Genomic DNA, 22,210 nt, shown 5'->3' with positions numbered 1-22,210 from the left:
CAGCATACCTAAAGCACTTAGTCGTTCTTCCTTCATGGTATTTCTGAGGAATGTCTTAATTCGTTTTAGCACTGAAAAACAACGTTCTGCTTCAGATGTTGACATGGGAATGGTTATTAATATACTTAAAAGTTTAACGGTTTCTTCAAAGGTACATTTTAAACCTTCATCATTTAATAAAACAGATAACGGAACAGCCCCAGAGGTAGTACTTAATTCGTCTCGCTGATACAATACTTGTAATTCAGTTTTAAGTCGAGTTTTGTTTAAAAATAAAAATTGTGTGCATGTTTCATTAAGAAATGATTCGGGGAACTTATCCTTATAAGCAGAAAACTTCTCTGACATAAATAAATGAGAAGCAACTAAATGTCCGGAGAAGGTAAACCTTGTTTTTATTTGCAACAAAACTGCATCGCATATCTCTAAGGCTTCCCGTTTTCTGCTGGGCCTGTCCTCTTCAATTCGCGCCTTTTTTTATTGGTTCATCATTATCGGTTTGTCTCTGTGACGTGTTTATTTCTTCTTGAATACTATCCGTAATGACGTCCATTTGCTCCCTTATACCTTGAATTGCTGCTGCAAAATTCTCCAAATCTTTTTTCACTTTGACAGAATCAGTGCATACTTTTTGCAATTGATGAAAAATAATTTCTACGTGAGGCATAATTTTATTAAAAATAAATAGCCAAAATACAAAATCTTTATCCTGGTGCTTTAATTTGTAACCATTTGCTTGATTAATGGAAGACAAATCACGTGAAGTACTTTGTATAATGTCCATAACTGCAATGAGGTCTTTTCTATTTTCATGAACAGTATGAACACTTCGTGATTGAAAATTCCAACGTGTTTGGTGTTGTATATCTGTTAGTGTTAAGTTAGTTACAGATGGAAATGATGGGTAACACTTAGCAGGACTGACAGTGTGTGTCATTTTCGACGTTAGTTATCCAAGCTAGTGGTTAGGGAACATACGTATTGTATCCGACTAGACTATATAAAGTTAATTGTGGCACTGTATGGGTAATGTACATTAAATAAAGTTGTTTAACCGAATCCACATTTAATTGTCAGTCTATCAAGTATATTACATAACATTTGGCGACGAGGTCGGTCTTAAACAACTTAAAAGTTTTCACATGTCACATGTGCTCGTTTTAAGGTTATGGTCGCAGTTGGCAGGATAACCAAACCACAGTACAGTTTGTCAGCGATCAGTGACAGTGGCAAGTGATCGTGGTGTGACTCGGTCCTTAGACAAGGAAATAGAGCTTCGGGCTGTAACAGTAAGGTTAGGGTGACGTAACCTTGTTTTTTTTTGTTGATGTCCAAGGAAAAAGTCATGGCATTAGTAGGAAACATTGAGCAGTTTAATGAAACAGGTGGGGAAGATTTCAATTCGTATTTAGAACGACTAGAGCACCTATTCATAGTCAATAAGGTAGATGAAAATATGAAGATCTCCCTGTTCATTACACTTGCAGGTCCTATGGTTTATCAGACTCTCAAAAATCTGGTGGCCCCAAAAAAACCAACAGAATTAACATATGCTGAAATAAAAAGCAAGTTAATTCTTCATTATGCGCCACCTGTGTCAGAAATTTATGAGAGATTTGTGTTTTATAACTGCCAACAAAAAGTGAATCAGTCAGTTAGTGATTACATGGTGGAACTGAAGAAGTTATCCAGCACATGTAATTTTGGGCAATTTTTAGAGGATGCACTGAGAGACAGGTTTGTTTGTGGCATGATGGATGAAGGTATTCAAAAAAAATTGCTTGCGGAAGCAGGTCTGACATTTGCTAATGCATGTCAGATAGCCCAAGCATCGGAACTAGCCCAAAAACAGGTTAGGAGTTTAGCGGACACAAGCAGTAATGTCAATAGCTTAAAAAAATCTGGCTTCCAGCAGTCTAGCAGTGATAAGGTAAAATGTCCTAAGTGTGGAAGGAAGCATGAGAAAGGAGATTGTCCAGCGTCTAGGTGGAAGTGTTACGGGTGTTCTAAGGTGGGACATGTTAAGAGATTATGTCCAAACAAGAAGAATTCATCTACCATAGGGGTTGTAGAAGAAAGTGAAAGTGACAGCGTGTTTCAGTGTAACGAACTCAATGAAGATTTGTGGAAGTTGAATATGTTAAAAGATGAAGCTTCAGGGGCGCCACACAAATTAAAACTATTATTAAATGGTGAGTTATATATTGATTTTGAGGTTGATACTGGAGCTTGTAAGTCAGTAATATCTGCAGATGGTTACAAAATAATGTTCGGTAATCAGGTAAAATTAAGTCCTGTAAGTTATAAGTTAAATGTGGTTTCAGGGCAAGGTATTAAAGCTATTGGAGAATGTAATGTCAAGGTTGAATTAGATAATAATAATTTTATATTGCCACTAACAGTAATAGAATCTCCAAAGCAGTTTACCCCCTTATTGGGTAGAAATTGGCTCAATGTCCTGTTTCCTGGGTGGCAACAGAAGTTTTCATCTGGATTTGTAAATTTCCTTCAAGGCTCAAATACTGTCAGTGAGTTGAAACTCAAATTTCCAGTAGTGTTTGACAATAATTTGTGTAACCCTATTAAGAAATTTAAAATTAATTTTAGTATTAAAAAAGATGCTACGCCTATTTTTAGAAAACCTTATTCGATGCCATATGCATTAAAACACAAAGTAGAGGAAAAGTTGGGCCAAATGATTAAAGTTGGGATTCTAAAACCAGTTAGTTTTTCAGAATGGGCCTCGCCCATAGTAATAGTCCCAAAAAAATGTGGAAATGATGTTAGAATCTGCGTGGATTTTCGAGTCACTGTAAATAAGGTCTTGAATGTAAATCAATATCCTCTTCCTATACCAGCAGACATTTTTGCGAGTTTAGCAGGTGGAAAGATTTTTTGTGTTTTAGATATGTCTGGAGCATACCAACAACTTCAGGTGCATTCAGATTCTCAAAAATATCTTACCATTAACACTCACATGGGTATGTTTAGGTATACTAGGCTTACATATGGAATTGCTTGTGCACCAGCTTTGTTTCAATCTGTTATAGACCAAATTCTCTGTGGTATACAAGGTGTTAGTGTGTACTTGGATGATGTTTTGATTGCTGGTAGTTCTTTGGAACATGCAAAGGAAATTTTAGGTAAAGTATTAAGTAAATTATCTGAGTTTAATGTAAAACTAAATGTAGACAAGTGTAGATTTTTTGAAAATCAGGTTGAGTATTTAGGACATTTAATAGATAAAGATGGTATACATCCTACTAAAGAAAAGTTAAGGGCCATTGTAGATGCTCCAGAACCCAGAGATTTGACACAGTTACGTTCATATTTGGGTCTAATAAATTTTTATAGTAAATTTGTACCTATGTTATCAAGTCAGTTAAGGCCCTTGTATAAACTTTTGGAGAGAGGTCAAGAATTTTCATTAAATAAGGAGTGTATTGAAGCATTTGAAAAAAGTAAAAGATTAATTTGTGAAAATGATGTCCTCGCACATTATGATACAAATAAAACCATAGTGATAGCATGTGATGCAAGTGCTTATGGAGTGGGAGGTGTGTTGAGTCATAGAGAAAGTAACGGTCAGGAGAAGCCAATATTTTTTGTTTCAGGTTCCCTCAGTAAGGCTGAAAAAAACTATTCACAATTAGAACGTGAAGCCTTGGCTATTATCTTTTGCGTTAAAAAATTTCATAAATTTATTTATGGTAGATCTTTTATTTTGGTCTCAGACCATCAACCGTTAAAAATACTTTTTAACCCAGATCGCAATATTTCAGTATTGTCTGCTTCACGGATTACTAGATGGAATGTCATTTTATCAGCCTATAGCTATACTATAGAATATAGAAAGGGGTCAAAGATGTATGAGGCAGACATGTTATCACGATTACCTTTGAGTGACGTAACTGGTATTGATAGTTCAATTAATTCATTTAATTTAACAGAGGATTTACCTATTTCATATGAGGATGTAGCTAAAGTCTCATCAAAAGATGGTATTTTGTTACAGGTGATGGATTTTGTAAAAACAGGTTGGCCAAATAAATGTGGAGATGGTGAACTTAAACCATATTTCTTGAAAAGAAATGAACTTTCTATTGAAAGTCAATGTTTGATGGTAGGTATAAGGGTGGTAATCCCCACTGTATTACGTGAAAGTATTTTGGAATTAATTCATGAAGGACATATAGGTATCGTACGGTCTAAAATGTTAGCTAGAGCAGTAGTGTGGTGGCCGGGGTTGCAACAGGATATTGAGACAATGATCAATAGTTGTCAGGTATGTCAGATAACGCAAAATAATTCTGAAAAAGCTTTAGTGTCTTGGCCTAAAACTGAAAATGTATTTGAACGAATACATGTTGATTTTTTTTATAAAAACAATTGTACATTTTTAATTATTGTAGACTCTAAATCAAAGTGGGTTGATATACATGTTATGAAAAAGGGTACTTCAGTATTACACACCTTAGACAAGTTGAAGGTAACTTTCTCTTTGATGGGTCTGCCAGTTATGCTGGTGAGTGATAATGGTCCACCGTTTAACGCTACTGAATTTACAAGATTTTGTCAAAACAATGGAATAACCATTCTAAAAAGTCCACCATATCACCCTCAGTCAAATGGGTGTGCAGAGAGACATGTTCAAACAGTCAAAGCTGCATTGGAAAAATGTTCCATTCAACAGTCGGAGCTCACTATATGGAGCAGCAAGTGGTAAATTTCCTATTTAAGTATAGAAATACACCAAGTGCTAGTACTGGGTTAAGTCCCAATGAAATTGTCTTCAAAGTTAAACCTAGAACCAGAATTGACCTTTTAAAACCCAGAAAGGAAGGGAAAGTTATGTTCAACAAAAATGTTGACTATGTAAAACCAGATGTCTTTACTACAGGTGAAAAAGTGTTAGTGGGCAAATTAGGTCCATATGTTCAGGACAAATGGGTAGAAGGGGTTATTGTAAGATGTGTAAGTGCAACTACATATTTTGTAAAGGTAGATGATAAAATTATGTATAAACATGTGAATAATTTAAGAAAATTAACTAACACACGTGTAAACTTGGATGTTGAAAAATGTACGGAGCTTTTACCAGTATCACATGCAAATGTAGGCAATGACATGGTTCCTATAGCTAAAATTCCAAATTCGGATGAACAAGACAAAGGAAATTTGATACAGGTAAAATCTCCATCCATCCAAACAGAGGCACACCCTAGTAGTAGCCTGTCACAAGCAGTTAGTGGTGACTGCGCAGTAAATTCACCTGGAACTGAAACGTCCCTGAGACGTAGTTCCAGGATAGGCAAAAAACGTGTTAGATTAGACCTTTAGTTTAGTAGGGAAGGAAATGTTGTATATCTGTTAGTGTTAAGTTAGTTACAGATGGAAATGATGGGTAACACTTAGCAGGACTGACAGTGTGTGTCATTTTCGACGTTAGTTATCCAAGCTAGTGGTTAGGGAACATACGTATTGTATCCGACTAGACTATATAAAGTTAATTGTGGCACTGTATGGGTAATGTACATTAAATAAAGTTGTTTAACCGAATCCACATTTAATTGTCAGTCTATCAAGTATATTACATAACATTTGGGAAGATTTTGGCAACCTGCGATTAACCACCTCATCCAAAATTTTTGTTCTTTGAGGGGACGTTGAAAAGAATGAGCACAAACCAGATAAATTAGAAAAAAATATCCTAGCCTGCTTATTGATGGAACATGCACTTGTCATAATTAAATTCATTTGGTGTGCATAGCAGTGAACGTAATTTGCAAGAGGATATGTCTCCTTAATAATTTTTTGCACACCATTTAAGCCACCACTCATAACAGATGCGCCATCATAACTTTGAGCGATTAATTTGTTTGGAGTATGTTTTAACAATGGATTTAAAACATTTAAAATACATTCAGCGATTGACTTAGCATCATGTCCGCCCGGCACGTAAAATCTCCAAAATCTCTCAACTGGTCGTCCTTTACACAAATATCGAAAGACTATAACTAATTGAAATTCACCAGCAACGTCTGTGGTTTCATCGGCAATCACTGCAACATAAGGAGAATTTTCAATTTCTTTCTTAATTTCCTCGTGGTAAACATCTAACATGCACTCCAGTAGTTCATTTTGTGTTGTTTTTGATGTACCTTTAAAAGATTTGGAACTTTGAATGTGAACCTTTAAGTCGTTGTCTAATTCAGCGCTAAAATTGACCAGCTCCTTAAATATGCCTCTGTTGTCTGAATTTTTCGTTTCGTCGTGACCTCTTAGAGCTAACTCAAAAGCTCCACAAAACCTTATACAATTTATGATTTGATTCAAGACATATCGATTCTTATCTACCTGTTCATTATGTTTAATTAGAGTATCACGATAAGCTGAATTTAATTGGGTTTTTATATTTAACTTACCAAGCATTGAAAAGCTAAAAACGTTATTCATGTGCACTTAAGATTTTTCATGGGATTTCAATTTCTCCCATATATGTACAAGATCATCGGTGCCTTTGTTTGACCAAGTCTCGTCACACCTCCAAACAAAACGCATACAAAACAGAAGAGTTTATTAGTTTGTTCGCAACCACACAACCAGCTATTTTTATCATAAATAATTTTATTAAACTTACGACAGCGAAGTTTTTGTCCATTTCCACTTTGTTTTTCAATTTTTAAATCGGGTAAAGGCCGACCGAGTTCTTTAATTTGTAGTTTTTTTTTCTAACGAAAAACCACCAAAAGAGTTTTTTAATATACTAATTTGATTCATTGTCAATAAATAAATTAAACGTAGAAAATAATCAAAATATTATTTTTATACCTACGACACCCACGATCACAACGCACTAACTAATAATTACAAATTAAAAAATATAGTAGAGTATAAACACAAATATACAATACAGTAGTAGACAATAAACACAATAGCGTCAAGCGAACGCGTAAAGAAACTAGAAATATGTAGATCTAAAATATTGTATCTTAAGATCCACTAACTTCCTTTTCGAGATTTCGAGCCTGGCACGGAGACTCCAATTTAAACGTATGTTAAAAGTGCAATACCGCTCTCTCTCTCTGTCACTTACACAGGATGCTCATACAATCTTTCTCTTTTCTCACGAGCCACTATGCCGTTCGGCACTGGGATTTTTATGATTTTCATCCTTTATCCGGTCAGCTGTGGGTGGCCAGAGTCGGTAGATTTGCATTGCGCTACACAGTTGCCAGATTTGATATAATTTATAAAAATAAAGAGAAATATTCACAAAAAAAATAAACAGGCATTAAAATGTTTTTAAGATAAAAAATATGTTTCTGCATAGTTAGCAAGGTAGTGCCATGGCTCTATGGCACTACCTCACGGGCCGCCACTGCTGTGGAGTCTTCTAAATATCCCTCAAATAAAATATCTTCATTACAAGATATGGGAAATACCACTGAAGTCACTGATGTGAAAAAGCTTTTGTTTGGAGTTTGGCTTTTAGCTACCAGCTCTTGTTTTAATTGTTTTACTAACCTAACCTAACTTTTAAATTCGTAATTATAACCTATTTTTAAGAAAAAATGTCTTAAATTTGACGTTTAAAAGATATCTTAAATTTCGCGTTTTAAAGATATCTTAAATATGGCGTTTTAAAGATGTCTTTTAAAAGTCTTAAGACATTAAGACCATATTTGGTTGTAAATAAGATATCTTAAAGATGACCTGTGCTGTATGGGTATGACACTATGCAAGTTCTTGTATCGAAAATTGTATGAAATTAGGCAAGTGATTGGTCGAAATTTTGTTTGTCACCCTGTGTCACGTTATGGTAGTACTGCATCTACAGACACAGCTGATTTTAAATATTTTATAAAATTTATAAACTTTTATATAATTAACATTTTAATGTTAACCAGAATTTTACGTTGACTGAGGTTGATTATTTGTGTTTTTATTTTGTTTTGATATTTGTGCTAAAATATTTGCATTAGAATTATCTTCAGTTTGATCCAAATTAGGAACTATTGTATTTTCGTCTATTAAAAAATTATGCACCATGAAACCTAAATTTATAGTTTGAACTTTACTAGGAGCTAAATATATGGTTATTAGTAGAACAGCAGTCCATACCAAACGGTATATTAAGTATCAATAAAAGATTTATAAATAATACCTACAAAAACACAAATAAATTCATCAATACATTATCCCATTTTCAGTTCAGCCGCCATTATGAGTAAGTAATTTTGACATATTAGATGTTTTACCAGCAGGTTTTACGTTTTTGCTCTTTGCGCAGAAATTGGCGCAGTTCTTGTACAATAATAGGGAGTTTTTGTGCACACAAATACGTAAACGTAAAGCATCTTTTTGACATATACGCTTGCGCATTAATGGTTGAACTCCCGTATCGCGATACGTATTACCTAAGGTTACGGGCTGGTACGTTAGGTTCATACACATCCCTATCGAGCCGAAAGTCACCGAATGCACACGAGGATCTTGCCCGATTACCTACCAAATGAACATTTCATCAGCGTACTACCTGTTTATAAACATTTTAAGGTTATATTGGTTATTGGTTTAGTCTATTTGAGTAAAATTATTCTGTTTGTAATTGGAAATTGGAACTTCATAATAGATTTAAAATTTTATTGTTTTTAAGTTGTCTATTAATAAAGCAAAACAAACAAATCCTGTATTAATTTAAGAAATACAGTGATCACTAAAATTAATAACTAGATAAACAAATGACCTAGTTTCAGTAAAATTTTCAAATAAATATTACCACACTATTTACACTATACGTACTGGAATTCTGATATAGATATACAATAATTTACAACTAAAAAGTAGGTATGAACAAAAATAAAAAAATTTTAACCTAAGGAAAAATAATATTTTTATATTTAAATAGAAGCAATTAAAACCATACAATTTCATCATTCATTTATCTTTTTTTACATTTGTATACTAATTGTATATTGTGTGAACATTGTTTTATTTTTTTGAATGTCAACGGAATTTAAAAGTGACTTTACGATTTGCTTTACGTTACGTTAAGGCAGTTACAAAAACTACCTATTTTAACATTCATCCTCTAGGACACGTTAGTTGCTTTACGTATTGGCTCCGTGCGTCTCCCCTCTACGTACAGTCACGTGATACGCTGTCAGATCTTGTAAGGACGTTTTAACATTGAGTCTTATGGGATTATTTTGTTAAACTTGAATATTTTATTTTGTAGTGATAATAACCGAATACAATTGTTAGAATTCATTAGTTATTAATTTATACTGTAATTTATAGTGCAAAAAAATATTTTCTTTTTCGTTAATAAATATTTATTGACATAAACTGCGATAGTGAGGTTATGCATACAAAATCAAACTGATAATCAATATTGGAAACTGAAGAATTTATAGTGCGTTTTTATTTTCTGTTTATATTAATACATAATATCACTAGCGGGACACGACATTTTTTTAAATGTCTCATTTAAACATACACAAAGCGTCCTTATAGAATTTCCAAAAACCGCCACCATGAGCAGGTCGGTCGATTTTGCGTTGACACTTTGTTAACGCTCGGAGCGAATACGGAGATGCGTACGTTACGTAGCAACAAAAACTCCCTAGTCTGTGCCTGACACAAATTCTTGTATCGTTTCTGATATCGTTTCTTGTATCTGTGTATGACACTATGCATTTTTTTGACATATCAGAAACGATATTAGAAATGATACAAGAAAATGTATAGTGTCATACAGCCTTAACAACTTTTGTAGCTAACAACTAACAGGTTTTTTCCAACACGACCCAGAAACCGTCCATGAACGATCACCGTCCTGCGCAATACCATGGAACGTATTAATTTGTTCCCATGAAACCCATGGAACGTTAATTATCTAGTAACGAAACGGTAATCTGACGGTTCTTGGTTCTTGGTAGTGTTGGAACAAACAAGAACTCAAATTCAGGTCTCTAGTTACGTCATGCGATGCGCGAACTCGGACGTATTACGTCCGAACTACAGGAAGATCCTATCTTGTTACTTTTTTATAGTATCGTGACTTTCTAGGATGTGAATCTGTCTTTTTAGTTTACTCCTCTCGGTTTAAAAACAAACCATACCAATTTCAGAAATTTTAGGTTTAGGTTGGTAACATCACAACGCCTGAGTTGTCTTGTCATTTGTCATTGTCCGTGGTCCGCTCCGCTGTCCGACAAAATGTCCGACATCTTTATAGGTTAGGTTTCTTTAGCAAATGTTTAGAAGTTTAAAATTAAAAGAATAAAAAAAGAAATTCTTCAGCATAGACGCACCGAAGAGTCTTATTCGTTGGCTATATTATATTATACTGTGCTTTTAGTGACATAAATAAATAAGTAATTACAACTTCTTGTTATGAACATTGTTGATGTGACTTGATAATAACAATTATATTATTCATATCTTGTGCTGTTCATATCTTTATTCGGCTTATTGCTTAGAGCTATGGAATTTAAGATTGAAATTAAGGAAGAGTTAGGTGAATATGGCCAAACAATAGATAGTCAGCTACAAACATCAACAGATCTTGGTGACATGAAGCATGAAGGAGAAGGTAACTCAGGTAATTTTTTTTATTTAGTTTACTTACAGATAAATATACCATTTTTACAAAAGTATAACGTCAACCTTTACAAAGCATAGGTTGCATTGAAAAATCAAACCAGACTTAAATTAGTAGCTTAAGTCAAGTTATTAAGTAATCCTACTCTAAACTCTAAACCTCAACTGGTTTCTTAAATGTGGTAGATATTCCAAATAACTCTAAACTATTGCTGTGCTCATTGGCAGTTTGTAAAATTCTTGTAATGGGTTCATTTTTACCATAATTTGTAGTATGAAAATGGAATGTTGAAAATCTCAGTGTTATGAGTTCTTTTAGTATTAACAACTTCACTGTCCAATGAATCATATGTGATTCAAAGAGCATGGTTATAACCCTAAGCTGTACATTCAAGAATCAAAGGTGATCCAACAGTAGGTCTTATTTTGTAGGCAGTTTTCAAATAGAATGTGATGACATCACAAATATGTATATAAGCCCAGTATATATGTTACCAGCCAAACCCAATTTCACGACAACTAGTTTGTCCTAAGCGCATTAGGATAAACTAGTATGACCTAGGCCAGGGGTCGGCAACCTGCGGCTCGCTAGCCACATGCGGCTCTTTGGATGTGAAGCTGCGGCTCTTTAGTCCCACACGCAAATATTCTTTATTTTACGAAAATAAATAAATACCAAAATATCGCGATAAAACCAGTGCAACTGTTGACACAATAAGTTTAAAAAAAAATTAAAGATGAATTTGCTGGCAGATTTGAACAATTCAAAACCAACAAAACCACTCTAGCATTCATAGTAAATCCTCTCAACACAAATAGTAACGAAATCCACGTTGAGCCATTTGGAATAATTGAGACTGGATCTTTAGAAATGCAATTGATCGATTAAAAAAGTAAAGCTTTGTGGAGTGGAAATTTTACAGAATTGAAAAGCAATTAAAAGTAAACTAAAAAGCCAACTAACAAATGAAAATTTAGAGTCGTGTTTGACACTTATAGTCTAAGAGCTAGTGAACCCTCCGACTAACGGTTGTCCTGTAAGGCTAGAAATTTTATTAGTGATAATTCATAGCCCACCAAGGCTAAAAACCATGACCTGGCAGGCATCAGCAGTGCATGTGTATCTACAAAGTGAATCGAAAAGTGCAAATTTGGGGGGTAAAATAAACTTTCTCCTGTAAGGTTTAAATTTAAGTATGTGTTTGAGTAAGTCATTTAGAAGAAATGTGTACAATGACAGGCGATTCTGAAGAGCATAAGACCTTGCCAGGCGAGGGGAAAGATTAGGGGTTTTTCCTAAAATTATTCTTTTTGCATCGAACAATTTTTTTTTTTTAGGTTTTTTGAATCATTCCAAACCGAAAACGTCTTTAGTGATTTTTCTCTTAAGTTAATAGTTTTTGTTATATAAGCGATTGAAAATTTTGAAAATTGTGAAATCGGCCATTTTTAACCCTCAATCGGACATTTATCTAAAAATTTCAATGTTGCCAAGGTACGCAGATCGAGACGCAGATATTCTTTAAACATTGATTGATGAAATCCCGAAGAGTTTTTTGCAATAAAATATCGAAAACCCCTTTGTTTTTTAATTGCTAATCAAGCGGGTGCGACACTGTAGTATAAGTGAGGACGTTTGAGTTTGCATAAATTCATTTTCTCGAGAATGGGCAAATTTCAAGAGAAATCCTCAGACAGGTCGATTTTTATTTTTGAATTAGGACTTTTGGCATATATATAATACTAGTGACGTCATCCATCTGGGCATGATGGTGTAATGGATGATTTTTTTAAATAAGAGTAGGGGTTGTGTGATAGCTCATCTGAAAGGTCGTTTAATTCTCTATTCAATAATATAAACATTAACATAATTATTTGTACAGGGTGTACAAAAAAATTTTTTCTTCTATTTGTCAAATTTAATCAAAGTTAATTTAATAAAAAAAAATTTTTGTACACCCGGTATAAATAATTATGTTAATGTTTATATTAGTGAATAGAGAATTAAAGAACCTTTCAAATGAGCTATCACACAACCCCTACTCTCATTTAAAAAAATCATCGATTACGTCATACCGCTCAGATGGATGACGTCACTAGTATTATATATATATATATATATATATATATATATATATATATATATATATATATATATATATATATATTCTATATTGCTATTAGCAAATGACGGTATCATTATAAACGACATAACAGAATTTGCAAGCAAAAAACCGTGGTGGTTCCAGTAATAATTACGTTTCTGAATCGCAAACCCTTACAGCATGTGTAATGGATCCAAAAAACGTTGTCCCCAAATTAAATGTTAAGGAACAAGAGTCTTCTACAAAACGAAAGATGTATAGCATTTACATTTACGTTAATTTTGATAATTCTTACTTAAAAAACCATAAGAGAGAGGGTATAAACTATGCATGTAGTGGAAGAATGCGAACCCTCTCTATATTTATTATTAAGTATAGAACGATGGTAAATAATAATTCGATTGCTTTAAAGCATATTTTAAGACCCAAAAATTTTGACGATCTCAAGTGCTCCAAGAGTTTTATATGTCAAAAATGAATAACCATTTTCAATTTCGTTGCAACGCGAAACTACAGGCGCATCATATTCTAGTCCAATCAGAGAGCGCTGCAAGCGCCTCTACAGGTTTCGAAACTTATTAGTCTCTCATCAGGAGACACATATACTGCTCTCTCTGACCCAACTAGGACAAACCTCGGCGTTCAGAATCAGCTGATTTTACGTGTACAACAGAAAGACAAATACAGGAATTGGCCAAGGGCTATAAATACATAATTTGGAAACGTTGCTGACAAATCATTGGAGTTTGGAAATTGCTTCTCTCGCTAACAAAGATATTCAAGAACAAAAATTGCCAAAGCTAGTACCACTAAGTGATATTAAAATATTTTGAGAAGAAAGTATTCAAATTGGTGTGAAGTGTCAGAAGACGTTTGAGAGCAATATTGATAATGTTGAAACATAAAAATTTAGTTAACTATGCTCTAGCATTAGCCATTATTTTTAACAGAAGACGAATAGGTTATGTTCAGTATTTAAAAATTCAGCAATCTAGTAACGAAAGATAAACGGATTTCAGTGATTTTGAAAATGTTTTAACTGAAGGAGAAAAGGCACTTACGAGAGGACACAAAATTCCAGTGTGTTCTGGTAAAGGTTCTTGAGCTGTTGTTATTTTACTTTCAAAAATGTTGCAAGGTTTCATAGAAACTTTAATAAAACATAGACATAAATACATGTCTGACGTCGTCCGACGTTAATAACTATATGTTTGCAGTTCCAGGCAGTAAGCTAAAATGGGACAAATGGGATGTTTCGATCCGTAAACTGATAAGCAAAATGATTTTAACAAACTCTGAAGCTATATCAAGCAACAAATTACGCAAAAATATTGCAACAGTAGCACAAATTTTAAGTATGTCCAAAAATTAAACCTAAATAATTTGTCAAGTTTATGGGGCATGACGAAAAAATGCATGATGAATGTTATGAATGACATTTATCAAACCGTAAAATTGTCAAAATTTTTAATAGTAATGGAAAGGGATTCTCTTTCTTTAGAATATAAAAGAAAATCGCTTGAAGAACTAGATTTTCACCACGATTGAGAAAAATGCGGAAGAAAATAAAAAGCAATCTTCAAAATACGAATAGTAATTTTCCAAGTATTGCAGGTATGCAAAAAGTTAAAAAAAGTAAAGCGTTGGTTGCAAAAGATAACGTTCTGGCTCAAACAAGTAAAGAATTTAAAACGGACAGTGACGATAAATACTATCCAAATAAAAAAACTACTCAAAGCATAAAAAAACCAAGCAAGGGAAGATTCCGAATGCGATTCATATGTGCCTCCACAAAGAAGAAATATTAAAAAACAAACCTTTTAAGAGAACACTTTTCAAATTATATTCAAGATGGCGTATATCCATCTAGATAAAAAGATGAATTCCAATATTATAAAATCAAAAATTCAACATCTTATAAAAATAAAATATGTATGGCATATGTAAGTGTTTTATATGATGCTTAAGTGAAAATATAGAAATATTTTTTTTACTTTTTGTTGCTATTTTTATAATTTTTTTTTATTCTTAGATATAATAAACATCTAACCAACGCCTCAATTAAAGGGTTTGACATTTAAACAGTCAGTAAAGGCAGTAAAAAACTGTAAGTCATTTGCATGCCTATTCTTATTATATTATAAATTACTAAAATCTAAAGCTAAACAAAGCTTGACTATCATCATTTTCCATAAACTTTTTGCTAATTAAATTAGGAGATAAGGAACTAGAAACAGATATTTAACAGAGCTCTTGGTAATTGAACAATTAAAACTTAATTATACGAGACAGAGGCGGCATCAGAAAATTTTAAAGAAAATAAAAACAAATATTTTCACTAAAGATAAGGAAATTTCCTAAACGAAGGGAGTAGATTAACGGGTATATAGAAGGGCAGCTTAGGTAACTGGTCGGGGGGTGGACTGAGTAGCTTCTCGGCGGGTTCTCTGAGACGCCCATTAATTGCCCAAGATCTGCAAGGAATTTCTCGAGAAAACCATGAGCTCAAACGACTATACAGATGAACAGAACAATAAAAGACCGGCTGAAAACTTCGAGATATTTCAAAACAGTAAGAAAACGCATCGAACATCCACCATTACAAGTGATGAAAAACTCGAGAAAATATTATATCTGATGCAAGAGATGAAAACAGAAATAAAAGATGAGATGAAATTAATAAGAGAAGACCAACAATCATATGCAATGGAAATGAAAAAGTTAAAAGAAGAGAACGAGGAACTCAGAAAAGAAAATAAAGATATAAAAGCAGAATTAACACAAATAAAACAGAATATGGAATGGATCGATAAAGAAAAAAGGAAAAATAATATTGTCATAACCGGCCTGAATATTGATACAAGAAACCAAGCAGACCTCAAAATAGCCATGCAGAACTTTTTAAAAACCAATCTACAGCTAGAAATAAACGTCAGAACTGTAATAAAAATAGGAGAATCTCACTATCTCATCCAATTATATAATGGTGAAGACAAGCGAACAGTCATGGAAAACAAATATAAACTAAAAAACATAAGAAATCAAAAAATCTTCCTAAACAATGACATGACGAAACAAGAGAGGAAAATACAAAAACAGCTCCGAGAATTTGCTAAAGACGAAAAAGAAAAGGGAAAAGAAGTAAAAATAGGATACAATAAAGTTACAATAAACGGGGAGGAGTGGAGATGGAATAGAGTAAACGAAAAAATTGAGAAATCTGCTCAAAAAAACTAAGGAAACAACAAACGAGGGGTAGTAAAGACGATGACGACAACGCAAAGACAACGGAATGGAATTCGGATAAAGAAAAAAAGAAAAACATACAGAAGGAGAGGATAATCAACAAGAAAATGGACAAAAGAAAAAGGTCATTGAAAAAACAGCTAGCATGATTGATGTGGAAATGAAACAAGACACAAAAACTAGAATAAACGAAAATAACAACTTGAAAATTGGTACATGGAATTTAACATCCCTTAGAGGAAAGGAATGCGAATTAGTGCAAGAAATGCAAGAATTTAAAATGCAAATAATAGGTATTAGCGAAACAAAGAAATGTGGAAGAGGAAAAGAAAAAATATCAGAAAATTACACCATATATTACTCCGGGGTAGACAAAGAACTTAGAGCGAAAGAAGGAGTAGGCATATTAGTCACAGAGACAATAGAAAAAAGAATATCAGATTTCAAACCTATATCCTCGAGAATCATGTATATAAAAATAGAAATGGAAGAGGAATGGTACATAGTGCAAATATATGCACCAACAGAAGGAACGGAAGAAGAAAAAATGGAAGATTTCTACAATGAACTACAGAATACCCTAGATGAGATACGAGAAAAATGTGAAAGAATAGTGTTAATGGGAGATTGGAATGCAAGGATAGGAAAAGATGCAAACAAAGGACTTGGGTGCATGGGAAGACATGGTGAAGAGATCCTAAACAGAAATGGAATTAAAATGATCAGATTCTGCCAGACAAACGACCTATTAATAGGAAACTCGTTTACACAGCAATTACTACAAGATAAATATACATTTGTAGCAGAAGGCAGAGATGCAAAAAGCATAATAGATTATGTAGTCTACACCCAAGAAATGAAACAAAATATAAAACAAGTCTGGACAGAACAGAGAGCAGAGATCGGAACTGATCACAGACTGGTAATGGCAGAGATGACATGGCGAAAACCGGTACAACAAGAACAGATAGAATACAGCAGAATAGCAATAAAAAAGCTAAAAGATGAACAAAAGAAAAGGAGATACCAAGAAGAAACTGATAAGGAGTTCAAAATGGAGGAGAGAAAGAAAATAGAAATGGATATGGAGGAAAAATGGGAAAAATTTAAAGAAGTAATAATAAATAAGGCAGAAGAGATATGCGGAAATCTAACAGTCGGAAAGTTAAAGAAAAAGACGGAATGGTGGAATGCAGATATACAGGAAGGAGTGAGGAAAAAGAAAAAGGCATGGAAAAAATACAATCGCACAAGAGAGGATCAAGATAAAAAAGAATACCAAAAACACAGAAACATAGTGAAAGAACTAATAAGAATGGGAAAAAAAGAGAGTTGGAAGAAGTTTGGTGAATCCCTGAACCAAAATTACAGAGACAACAACAGATGCTTCTGGAATAAAGTAAGGAGTCTAAGAGGAAAGAAAAGAAAAGAACTCAGAGGTGTAAAAGACAAACACAACAACTAAAGACAAATACAACAGAAATACTAGAGGTGTGGAGAGAATATTGTGAAGAGAAATATATGGGCGAGGAAAGTGAAGAAATAGAGACAGAGGGAACCATAGAACAGACAGCAGAGGACGAAAACCAAATGGAAGAAATAAGTACAGAAGAATTGGAAGAAGCGATAAGTAGAATAAAAATAGGAAAAGCGAGCGGAGCAGATAAAATTGATCCCGAAATGATAAAATGGATAGGGAAAGAAGGAAAGAAGTGGTTGCTGGAAATAATGAGAGAAGCATGGAGAACAAACAAAATGCCGAAAGAGTGGGAAGAAAACTTACTGATCCCAATTCACAAGAAAGGAGAAGAATCCAACTGTGGAAACTATAGAGATATATGCCTCTCATCAGCAGTGTTCAAGCTATATACGAGAATAATAGAAAGCAGATTAAGAACAGAGGTAGAAGAAAAACTTGAAGACGAACAAACAGCATTCAGAGCCCAAAGACAAACAGTTGACAACATAAGCATACTACGAAATATAATAGAAAAAAATAATGATCGGGGAACAAACATATATATAACCTTCATAGACCTTAAAGCAGCGTTCGACTCAGTAGACCGGAAAGTATTGTGGAATACTATGGAGGAGCTGGGAATACCGAGGAAACTATTAGAGATAATTAAAAGTACGTACAGTAGAGTGGTGGGAAAAGTACAAATGGGAGGTAGCAGATCACTAGAATTTAGGATGAACAAGGGAATAAAACAGGGAGATAGCCTAAGCCCACTCCTATTCGTCATAATTATGGATCAATTATTTAAAAATGTGAAAATAAGGACTAATCAATTAAAAACAATAATAGGCTACACACACCTAACACCAGTTATGATAGAAGGATTACTGTATGCGGACGACGTCGTTCTCATAGCAGACAACCCGAGAAAGATGCAACGACTAATTGATGTATGGACTGAGGAAATAGAGAAAATGAAATTAGAAATAAACATCAGCAAATGCAAGACGATGAAAATAGGTCAGCAGGAGCACGAGATTGGAGGTGAAACATGAGTGTTCTGTAGAGGACAAGAATTGGAGAGGGTGACGGCCTACGAGTACCTGGGAACGATAATATCAAATGACGGAAAGCTAGACCTAGAAATTGCAAATAGGACAAAGAAAGCTACGAAAATATACTATGCGATTGATAATACGATACTGGGAAAACGGGAAATCAGCCAGGAAACAAAAATACATGTATATAATACAATCACAGCACCAACTCTTCTATATGCAAGCGAGACATGGGTCACAAATAAGAGACATGAAAGTGCCATAAATGCAGCAGAAATGAAGCATCTGAGAAAAATAGCTGGAAAGACGAAGATGGACAGGGAAAGGAACGAAAACATCAGAAACGTGCTAAGCCAGGAACCAATAGAAAAAAAAATTGAAAAAAGAAAACTGAATTGGTTTGGACATATAACTAGGATGAACGAGAACAGACTAGTAAAGAAGGTGACAGATGCCAAAAGACAGGGGAAAAGAAGAAGGGGCAGACCTAGAAAGGGGTGGATGGAGCAAATCGAGGAAATCGGGACAAAGAGAGGGAAAACAGTGCAACAGATGAAGGAAATGGCAGGAGACCGGAAGGCGTGGAAGAAATGGGTAAAAGATGGATAGGTGATACCAAAGTCCGACGCTCTTATAGGGCATAAGGACAACGAGAAGAAGAAGAAGACATTTAAACAAAACATAATGAAATCATTTTTGTAGAAGAAAAAAATTAAATAGGTACCTAAAAACCTAGTTTTGCGTTTTTCTCAAAATTTTTTGAGATTAGGATAAAAAGATCACTACACAAACTGTAGATTTTTTTATCGCCCACAGCTTTTGCGTTGAATTTTTTTAAACGATGCAATGTTTAGCCAGAAATTTCAGAAAACCATTTTTGTCCTTAAAACCACCCCACCTTCACCACCTTATGGATTATTTTCGTACACTTTGCTGTAAGAATACGTTTTGTTGGAACATTTTTACAGCTATGTATACGAGTTCACTGATTTTTAATTCAAATTTTTAAATAAACCGTTGACACTTTTTTCCGTGAGATAGGTAATATGTTTACTGCAAATAATAAATTATATCGTTAAGAGCCTTTATAATTTTACTGTATAAGAGCAATAATTCACACAAAATAACTTGGCTTAGCTTAATTTATTGCAAAATACTAGCTTTGGAATATCTACTAATAAAAATTTTTTAAACATAAATTCCAAACAAACCATGTTCATATGTTAAGCTTATTTAAAATATCAAAAATAACCATCCTTTATTTTTAATGTAAACAACAATAGAACATGTGAACAAATTCCCACTATTTATACCTACCGCTCGCTGTGCACTAAAGTTCGACTCACTCAATCCTTTATTCATTTTCGAATATTTGGCAACGCCGTCTGAGGCAACAACGTACCGGCTTTCATTCTTAGTCATATATAGTTGTGAGCAACAGCGCATTGGATTTAATCGTAAATTTATATATAAAAAAACATTTTAAATCGTTTCCCCTCTTTAGAGATTATTATTTAGAAAGTTCCCCTCATTGTATATATGCATATATTTTTTGAAAAAAAGAACTACAAAAGGGTGAGGCGAGGTCGTCATAGTTTTCACCGCGAGGCGACAACGTACCTTTTATCGATATATATATATATATATATATATATATATATATATATATATATATATATATATATATATATATATATATATATATATATATATATATATATATATATATATTAATTATTCATTTTATATATATATATATATATATATATATATATATATATATATATATATATATATATATATATATATATATATATCGATAAAAGGTACGTTGTCGCCTCGCGGTGAAAACTATGACGACCTCGCCTCACCCTTTTGTAGTTCTTTTTTTCAAAAAATATATGCATATATACAATGAGGGGAACTTTCTAAATAAGAATCTCTAAAGAGGGGAAACGATTTAAAATGTTTTTTTATATATAAATTTACGATTAAATCCAATGCGCTGTTGCCTCACAACTATATATGACTAAGAATGAAAGCCGGTACGTTGTTGCCTCAGACGGCGTTGCCAAATATTCGAAAATGAATAAAGGATTGAGTGAGTCGAACTTTAGTGCACAGCGAGCGGTAGGTATAAATAGTGGGAATTTGTTCACATGTTCTATTGTTGTTTACATTAAAAATAAAGGATGGTTATTTTTGATATTTTAAATAAGCTTAACATATGAACATGGTTTGTTTGGAATTTATGTTTAAAAAATTTTTATTAGTAGATATTCCAAAGCTAGTATTTTGCAATAAATTAAGCTAAGCCAAGTTATTTTGTGTGAATTATTGCTCTTATACAGTAAAATTATAAAGGCTCTTAACGATATAATTTATTATTTGCAGTAAACATATTACCTATCTCACGGAAAAAAGTGTCAACGGTTTATTTAAAAATTTGAATTAAAAATCAGTGAACTCGTATACATAGCTGTAAAAATGTTCCAACAAAACGTATTCTTACAGCAAAGTGTACGAAAATAATCCATAAGGTGGTGAAGGTGGGGTGGTTTTAAGGACGAAAATGGTTTTCTGAAATTTCTGGCTAAACATTGCATCGTTTAAAAAAATTCAACGCAAAAGCTGTGGGCGATAAAAAAATCTACAGTTTGTGTAGTGATCTTTTTATCCTAATCTCAAAAAATTTTGAGAAAAACGCAAAACTAGGTTTTTAGGTACCTATTTAATTTTTTTCTTCTACAAAAATGATTTCATTATGTTTTGTTTAAATGTCTTCTTCTTCTTCTCGTTGTCCTTATGCCCTATAAGAGCGTCGGACTTTGGTATCACCTATCCATCTTTTACCCATTTCTTCCACGCCTTCCGGTCTCCTGCCATTTCCTTCATCTGTTGCACTGTTTTCCCTCTCTTTGTCCCGATTTCCTCGATTTGCTCCATCCACCCCTTTCTAGGTCTGCCCCTTCTTCTTTTCCCCTGTCTTTTGGCATCTGTCACCTTCTTTACTAGTCTGTTCTCGTTCATCCTAGTTATATGTCCAAACCAATTCAGTTTTCTTTTTTCAATTTTTTTTTCTATTGGTTCCTGGCTTAGCACGTTTCTGATGTTTTCGTTCCTTTCCCTGTCCATCTTCGTCTTTCCAGCTATTTTTCTCAGATGCTTCATTTCTGCTGCATTTATGGCACTTTCATGTCTCTTATTTGTGACCCATGTCTCGCTTGCATATAGAAGAGTTGGTGCTGTGATTGTATTATATACATGTATTTTTGTTTCCTGGCTGATTTCCCGTTTTCCCAGTATCGTATTATCAATCGCATAGTATATTTTCGTAGCTTTCTTTGTCCTATTTGCAATTTCTAGGTCTAGCTTTCCGTCATTTGATATTATCGTTCCCAGGTACTCGTAGGCCGTCACCCTCTCCAATTCTTGTCCTCTACAGAACACTCATGTTTCACCTCCAATCTCGTGCTCCTGCTGACCTATTTTCATCGTCTTGCATTTGCTGATGTTTATTTCTAATTTCATTTTCTCTATTTCCTCAGTCCATACATCAATTAGTCGTTGCATCTTTCTCGGGTTGTCTGCTATGAGAACGACGTCGTCCGCATACAGTAATCCTTCTATCATAACTGGTGTTAGGTGTGTGTAGCCTATTATTGTTTTTAATTGATTAGTCCTTATTTTCACATTTTTAAATAATTGATCCATAATTATGACGAATAGGAGTG

General features: G+C 33.7%; 1 protein-coding gene across 1 annotated transcript in view; it reads left to right on the top strand.

Moving 5' to 3' along the window:
* The first annotated feature begins 10,213 nt into the window (after nt 1–10,213).
* Nucleotides 10,214–22,210, top strand: part of LOC126890115 (zinc finger protein 91-like) — a 74,318-nt gene continuing 62,321 nt past the window's right edge. Inside the window, exon 1 of the mRNA XM_050658962.1 lies at nt 10,214–10,609. Coding sequence (XP_050514919.1) covers nt 10,492–10,609 — 118 coding nt within the window. The 5' untranslated portion in view covers nt 10,214–10,491. The remainder of the gene's footprint in view (nt 10,610–22,210) is intronic.

Source organism: Diabrotica virgifera, chromosome 8, assembly GCF_917563875.1.
Source record: "Diabrotica virgifera virgifera chromosome 8, PGI_DIABVI_V3a".
Taxonomy (NCBI): domain Eukaryota; kingdom Metazoa; phylum Arthropoda; class Insecta; order Coleoptera; family Chrysomelidae; genus Diabrotica; species Diabrotica virgifera.
The sequence above is the reverse complement of the archived record's forward strand: the minus strand, read 5'-3'. Positions and strand labels throughout refer to the sequence as shown.